General features: G+C 33.8%; 1 protein-coding gene across 3 annotated transcripts; it reads right to left on the bottom strand.

The window, feature by feature from the left end:
• Window positions 1–2,249: 2,249 nt before the first annotated feature.
• On the bottom strand, window positions 2,250–6,872 carry LOC125835537 (trehalose-phosphate phosphatase A-like). 3 transcript variants are annotated; one of them, XM_049514678.1, is made up of 14 exons: window positions 6,130–6,872; window positions 5,501–6,094; window positions 5,049–5,097; window positions 4,478–4,967; window positions 4,229–4,369; window positions 4,074–4,145; window positions 3,828–3,947; window positions 3,675–3,731; window positions 3,484–3,585; window positions 3,268–3,345; window positions 3,092–3,161; window positions 2,917–2,987; window positions 2,746–2,838; window positions 2,250–2,642 (listed from the first exon to the last, which is right to left on the bottom strand). In XM_049514678.1, exons 4-14 carry the CDS (start codon window positions 4,769–4,771, stop codon window positions 2,595–2,597), a joined length of 1,146 nt encoding a protein of 381 aa, XP_049370635.1. In that variant the 5' UTR covers window positions 4,772–4,967; window positions 5,049–5,097; window positions 5,501–6,094; window positions 6,130–6,872; the 3' UTR covers window positions 2,250–2,594. The 3 variants fall into 3 exon arrangements, with proteins under 3 accessions (XP_049370635.1, XP_049370759.1, XP_049370691.1); XM_049514802.1 differs by lacking the exon at window positions 5,501–6,094 and having other exon boundaries at window positions 6,484–6,570; XM_049514734.1 differs by lacking the exon at window positions 6,130–6,872 and having other exon boundaries at window positions 5,570–5,632.
• Window positions 6,873–7,212: the final 340 nt, after the last annotated feature.

Below are 7,212 nucleotides of genomic sequence, written 5' to 3'. Positions count from 1 at the left end.
ATCCTCCGTCTTAAGAAAAATTTAGAAATAACAAACATAATAGATATAATATGGCTTTATATCTATAGTTTGGATAATTGCGCTCTATAATTATAGTTTTGTTTGCTATGAAATTGCGGTTTGTATATTTCTACCCGTTTGTATATTTCCCTTGAGAATATACAAATAGGGTAAGTATATATAAATTCTGAATACATTTAGGAAATTTTTAGAACTTCATTTGTATATTTCGCTTGTCAATATACAAACATGGTAATTTATTATGATTTTTTCATAAATCGTATACAAATAGCTAGGCAAGCATATACAAAATTCTAGATGTATACGATCATGATACAATTATACAAATTCTGAATTTATACAAATTAAGAGAATTATACAAATCAGGCAAATAACAAAAATTGCGAAAACTATAGCCGTGAATTACAATCTTCTTAAACTATAGCTATAGTACCTAATATAGGCTAAATTATATTAGCGCTCTATAGCTATAGTTTTGTTATTTGCGCTCCATAGCCAAATTATGTTTGCTATGGAGCATATGATTTGTATATCGCGGCGATTTGTATAAATCGAGCGCTAATTCGTCTGTGTCTATGAAAATTGCGTTTGGATATGTATATGTTCTCTGTGTTAGGCTAGAGTGGCGAGTGTGATTGGGAAAGAGAGGAGAGAAACGAGCGAGAGAGGGCAAAGAATGGAGAGATGAATTGTATATGTATATCGGTTAGATAATTGTATATATGTAACTGCTATATATGTATATGTATCAATAATTGTGTTTGTATATCTGCATAAAATTTGTATTCATATACAATTGAATCGAGTTAAAACATTTGTATTTGTATATCAAAGATCTCTCTTCTTTATACAAACACAAATTATATATTATATTTGTATAATTTGTGTTTGCATAAAGTGAGAGAGAGAAAATTTCAAAAGAGAACTGGACAGGGGAAGATTTGTCTGATCATAAGTGTATAGAACGGAGAAATATGTATTTGTATTTGTCTATACAGTCTCTCTCGCTTTATACAAACACAAACACAAATTATACATTTGTGTTTGTATAAAGTGAGAGAGGCGAGGGAGAGATGACTGAAAAAGAGGTTAGTGGCGAGCGAGATTCCAGAGAGAGGGGAGAGAGGCGAATGACAAGAAGTTCGATGCGAACTGGAATTAAATGAAACTGTAGCTATATCATTTATTTTGAATTAATAGTTTGCTATAATGCACAATTTTCCCAATGAATATTTACACCTAATTACCTAACTGATATAATATTTCAAATAAATAAATAAAAATACTTATCAATTTAGGAAAATTGGGTTCTCTTGATTTTAGGCTCATATTTTGAACTCTCTCTACCACCTAACTCTACCCTCCTTTTAACCACAAGAAGACTAAGATGTGGACATGGAGGTGATAAGGTGGCTAATCTATTTGCACATTTTCTTATACTTTATTTATGCTTTCTTAAGGATAATTTAATAGCCTTAAACTAACTAGATTTGATGAATTTCAAGTAAATGAGCTTAAAGAAGTGATCAACGAACACGATGAGCAAATTGGATGGAAAAATGATAAAGTCGGAAGCATAAAATTTGAAGAAAACTCATGAGAAGAAGGCAGGGAGTTCGGCTTCACGAAGACCTTTCATGCACAACGGCAAGTCTCAAAATAACTTAATGGGTTGTTATATGCTATTTTTGTGTTTGTTAAGATTTTTTCATACTTTGTTTTATTATTTTTTGGAGTATTCCGTGTCTAGTTTCCTATGATGAAGATTGCTAATTTCTTGGTCGTGTGTATCGATTTATGTTTGTAGATGAGTAAGATTGGTCGTATGAAAATGAGGTCTACTCTTTCTTCAAAGTTGATGACTATTTATAGTTATTAACTTGACAACAAATAAAAGGCTGGTAAGCGGTTGAATATCTATGTATCCTTGTAAATCCTGTTGTATACTAGTGTATCCATTTAGATATTACTGTATATCTAAAAAAGTTTGTGTATGATACACTGAATATACACATGTGATGTACGTATTATCTCAAACTAGTCACCTTATTATCTTCTGGAAAAAAGATCATCTTTCTGTTACAAACACCAATCCCCGATGTTACCAATTGGCCTTTGAACAATGGGATCGATCACATATGTATAGGTTCACTGTTCAAATCAATTTGGATTAATCTTAATATGGGCTATTGAAAATATCACATGAGGAAAATTACATGCAATTTTCAAAGCAGTGTGATAGAATAGGGCAATAAATAAACTCTTGAACATAAATTACTAGATAAAGAGATAGACTCTCCCTTGGGGAGAAGTGGCAGGCAAAGTTAAAAAACAAAATATGAAGATCAATGAGTATTACATTGGCTGGGCTAAGGGCATCCTTGATGCAGCAATTACGAAAATGAATTTACAAAGAAAAGCTCTGAGCAGAAACAGTAAATTAGGATATCCTGAATCTCATCACTAGAAACTTTTACTAAGCACCTCTGCTCCCTAAACCATCCCCGCAACTAGTCATTCCATCTTCATATGAAAAGAATCCAACAAAATGGGGGTATTATGTATTCCATAAGTTAACTTGACTTCTTCCATGATACCAAGCACTTGAGGAATTCCATCACCTAAAACCACAGAAATGCAATCTCTTTAAAATCTTTATAGTAGTAAGAATCCAAGCAACTTCAATTATCTATACATACAATTGAAAAGAGACTTTCATAATACCTCAGATGGATCCCTCAGAGAGTAGAATGCATTGCTTTCTTTTGGAGCAGAAGAAACTAAGATTCCGTAACCTTTATTTCCCTCTCTCAACACCTGTTAACAAGCGCATTTGACAACTTAGTAAACATGGTTGATGATCCCACAAGGAAAAGCGGGTCTGTTAAACTTTACCTTAAATGCATCTTCATCTGTACGATCATCTCCTATGTAAATGGGAAGAACATCATCACAATTATTCAACCCTAAAAAAAGAAAAAAACCATGCACTTGCGTTAGTTTTTAACTGTTGGAACATCCTAAAACCTTCAGTAACTAGTTCCATAAAGCGGTCAAAGACATCACTCACCCAATGATTCAAGTAAGAACTCAACAGCTTTCCCTTTGTCCCAGTTAAGCACAGGCCTGACTTCTAAAACCTGAATAAGGTTGAGGAGAAGCTAGTTAGAGGAGTTAAAAATACCAAGGCAGTAACTTTCCTACTGCCCTGAAAAATGCACTGCAAAAGCAGGCTCAGATGTGTACCTTCCGGCCATGTGTCAATCGCAGACGGGGGTAGTGTTTTAACAATTCATCAACAGATTCTCCAATGGTTGACCAACTCTGTAATAATTTAAGCAAAGCACAATACAAGGGATGAGAATTTTCTGCCAGGTAAAGTTGCATAATCTATTTTTAAAAATCAGTGAGAAAAGTAAAGAGTCTTTTATTTTGACTTTAACCAAAAGTATCTACTCATACCTTCTCATCTACATTACGATAGTGTACTGAAACACAGAATTTGTTGTTCTCAACTTTTGCTCCGCTGATGTCTTTTGTGAGCTCAACAAGAGATCTAAGAACCTGTTTGAGTATATATTAAAAACACAGTTTTATACTGAGAAATGTCACAAATAGAAATAATAATCTTATAGCACAAAACTCTTATTTACCTCCTCGATCATTGGTAAGAACTCACTAGCAGGTTGGAAAAGATTAACTTCCTTGCCCTGTGTTCACAGAAGTTGATTGTTGTCAGTAGCTCATAAGACAAGATGGTTGGATGTCCCAATTTTTTCAATAAAGAACAGATTTAGCATCATTACCTGCTTGTCAGTAGATCTAATACAACTATAGTCATTAGAAATGGCTCGAACAGGGCTCATTATATCCATGCCGTGACTACCAGCGTAGTAAAGTTCAGATAGTCCGACAAAGTCATATACCTACACAAGAGAATATCCAACCAATAAAAGAAGAATCTTGTAAGCCTTAAACATAGTAATGATAATATTTACACATAAAAATGAAGTCTTGTTCAAACACACTAAAATGAAAACATTGGTAAGCACCTTATCACGACTTCTCCCACTAATAATTGCTGTGGGAAAATATTTAGCCACATTCCTCACAGCAGCACGCATCTGAAAAAGAGTGACTTAGTGTAAAAAAGGAATCCTACAAGTGTCGCACAAACTTTCTCCCATTAAAAAGTTAAAATACTCACAGCACTAGACATGAAAGCTCGATCTGGATCATCTACAATTGGTGATAAAGTCCCATCATAGTCCAGAAAAAGTGCTATTCTTTTGCCTTTTGCATAATTTATGATTTGCTCAAATGATGAAAGTGCCGAGGGATACTTGAGCTGCAAAAGCATAAAAAATATTACAACACTTCTCTTATATTCTTCCGCAAGTAGGATCCAGGCAAAATATTGACTAAATTAGATTACAAAGAACATAAAGAGCATTACCATCCATATGCGGTAAGCAAGATCATTTTCATTTGATGCTAGTTCAGCAGTGGAATCCTTACTTTTCTTTCTATGTGTAGGAGATGAAGATTTCATGGCATCCACCAACCAAGTGTTTGATCTAACATCATCTAGAATTCCAGGCTTCTTCCTTGGGATAGTAAGGAAGAGTGTGGGAGAGAAAGTTGGCCCAACCGGAGGGTATGGCATCAAAGCTGAGTGGATGCCCAATCTGGACGGAGTCAGTGGGGCAGGATCGGTGACAACAGGGGATGTATTTGATTTCAGGTCCATTGTGCCCAGTATCTTTTTATGGCAGAAAACAAGTTTTAAAACTATGCAAGCAGTTGGCAATGGTTTGAGTAACTCTGCTCTTAAATTGTTTCACACACTTCTAACCAACCCTTTTGTCAATGAAAAACCACTTCTTCAAAGTAACCTTATCACTGCAGCCAGGCGTACGGTCCATCAAGCAAAAGAGCCCTGGAAACTGACAATCACCAGACAATGAGTGAGTTACGGAAAGAATTCAATATCAAATTCATAATTAACAATCCAATGTAAATCTTACTTGCACATCTTCCCACTTCTTAGCCTCACTTTTCTAGTCAGTCAATAAACTGCAAAATATGGATCAGAAGCATATATGTTAAGAAGCTGTATGTCTCAATATCACAGAGATGTAATAAACAGATGAAAGGTTAAAGTGATGCAGCATCTAGAATGCAACAGAACGTCTAGAAAGTTTGTAACATCAAGCAATTTGCATAATAAGATTAAGCACAACCAGGAAAAGGGAAAAGGTCGCACCCAAAAAAGAAAAGCAAAGTAGACAAGACTTGAAAGAATTCTATTTTAAAGAATCTCAATCAATACCATACACATAAAGACAAATCAAGGCTTCTGTAGATTCCATATAGCATACAATTGGAACACTGCATGACTTGCTGTGAACCTATTAAAGGGCCTAGCTACTAACAAACAATTAATAACATTAATGAAACAGATACATTCTCGAATTACCTTTGAATGAATAAAACAACAGGTTATATGAGAGGTCTCATAAATAAATTAAACTACTGGTTCAAATACTAATATTTGGTAAGGAAATTTGACAATTGGCAGTAGGTAGCTGTTAACCTCCTCCCCATAGCCCACAAACTGAGAGGAAAAAACCAGTAGATGCAACCACATATTATGGTCCTACAGAGAAGCATGGGGAGGCATTAAATATGGACCCCTCCCATTAAATTCTAGTAATAGAACAAAACCATGACATTGAAGATAAACCAAGAATCATGCTAAATACATATTTCTCCAAAATTGTTGCTTTCATACACCAACTTGGTGACCACCACCAAGAAATAGAAATATTTGGACATAACGATTGCCTATCGAACCTTTTATTTTCAAGAACAATGTTTTATCTTCAAAGATGATAAAAATATATATCCATCAACAGTTGGATACAAAGATATAATGGTTATATCTGTGAGAAAAAGATCAACAAATGTATCGACTTAATATTATTACAGCAACAATTAATCAAGGTTTGAAAATGATATCTAAAAATGACATATATCACATCATACACAGCTCCATTACAAAAATAGTAGACTTACGGTAACAATATCTGAAGAGAAAAAAAAAACGGAAATAACTGAACTTATCAATCACTTGAAACAGCACCACAGATTTTACAATATAATATCTAACATTTCTATTCAAAACAAAAAAAATAAAAAATCATGATAAATACTTGCGCGAAACAACGAAAATATAAAAAATAACTTTTGCAAAAAACAGAGGACACAATACTCAAAAAAAAAATTAATTATCAAAACATAATATCTAATAACCGGATCAGGGATGAACAATTGAATGCACCTGATTTACAAGGGGAAACGTGTAAATGCAAGGACGCCTAAAATGTTGTCATATAAAAGCATTATTAACAGAGCCAACAAGCTCGAAGAACAAGACGATAGGAGATGACGTCAGCTTACCTCCGGCAACAACGAAACCCTAGAAGAAGAAGAAGAAAATCACGGAGAAGGAGAAACTGGAAATGTGGGTAAAAAAATAGAAAGAAAATTTTCGAGGGGAAAAAAGAGAAAGGAGAAAAGTTATGGGAGGAAGGGTTGTATATATAATGAGAGACGTGGTGGAGAAGGCAAAGAGAAGGGAAGTTCCCCCGTTTGTAGTTGAATTCCAACGAAATCAGAAAGCCCAAGTTTTGAAAGCGCGGTTTGACCACGCTTTTCATTTCCCCATGGCGTGCGTGACAGTTGAAAATACACCAACCACCAAAAATTTTAAATGCCAATTTACTTTTTCAACATCTTCCATACTTTAACTTGCTCCTCCCTCCTTTATTAATGTTTAAAAAAAAAAAAAAAACAGTGTCACTATTTGATACTCCATGCATTGATGTTAATGCAAGCATTATTAAAATATTTTATTTAATATTATTCTTTATATTCTATCAAACGATTTCTAAAATTTTAGTCAATTCAAACATATATTTGACTCAGGTAGTTCAGATATAAATGAAAAAGTTAAAAAGGATGTTAAATAGGTTTGTAGTTATTTTTTTATAACAGATGATTGTAATTTATTTTTTGTGATATATGAAATTTATGCTTCAAATTTAAATTTATGTGGAAGAGATTTGTATATTGAAATTCAAAAAATAAAATATTTTTTTGGCAAAACAAGTCTAGACATACGTTGGG

Source organism: Solanum verrucosum, unplaced genomic scaffold, assembly GCF_900185275.1.
Source record: "Solanum verrucosum unplaced genomic scaffold, falcon-dt-bn FXZP01001031.1, whole genome shotgun sequence".
Classification (NCBI taxonomy): Eukaryota; Viridiplantae; Streptophyta; class Magnoliopsida; order Solanales; family Solanaceae; genus Solanum; species Solanum verrucosum.
This window is presented reverse-complemented; position numbering and strand designations above follow the sequence as displayed.

What these genes read in the sequence shown, in the direction of transcription:
- LOC125835537 (XM_049514678.1), bottom strand. Translation starts at nt 4,771, where the DNA reads ATGGACCTGAAATCAAATACATCCCCTGTTGTCACCGATCCTGCCCCA. An exon ending in GTGGGAGAAGTCGTGATAAG is followed by an intron (nt 3,948 to 4,073) that starts GTGCTTACCAAT and finishes TCTCTTGTGTAG; the next exon opens with GTATATGACTTTGTCGGACT. An exon ending in GTTCTTACTTGAATCATTGG is followed by an intron (nt 2,988 to 3,091) that starts GTGAGTGATGTC and finishes TTCTTTTTTTAG; the next exon opens with GGTTGAATAATTGTGATGAT.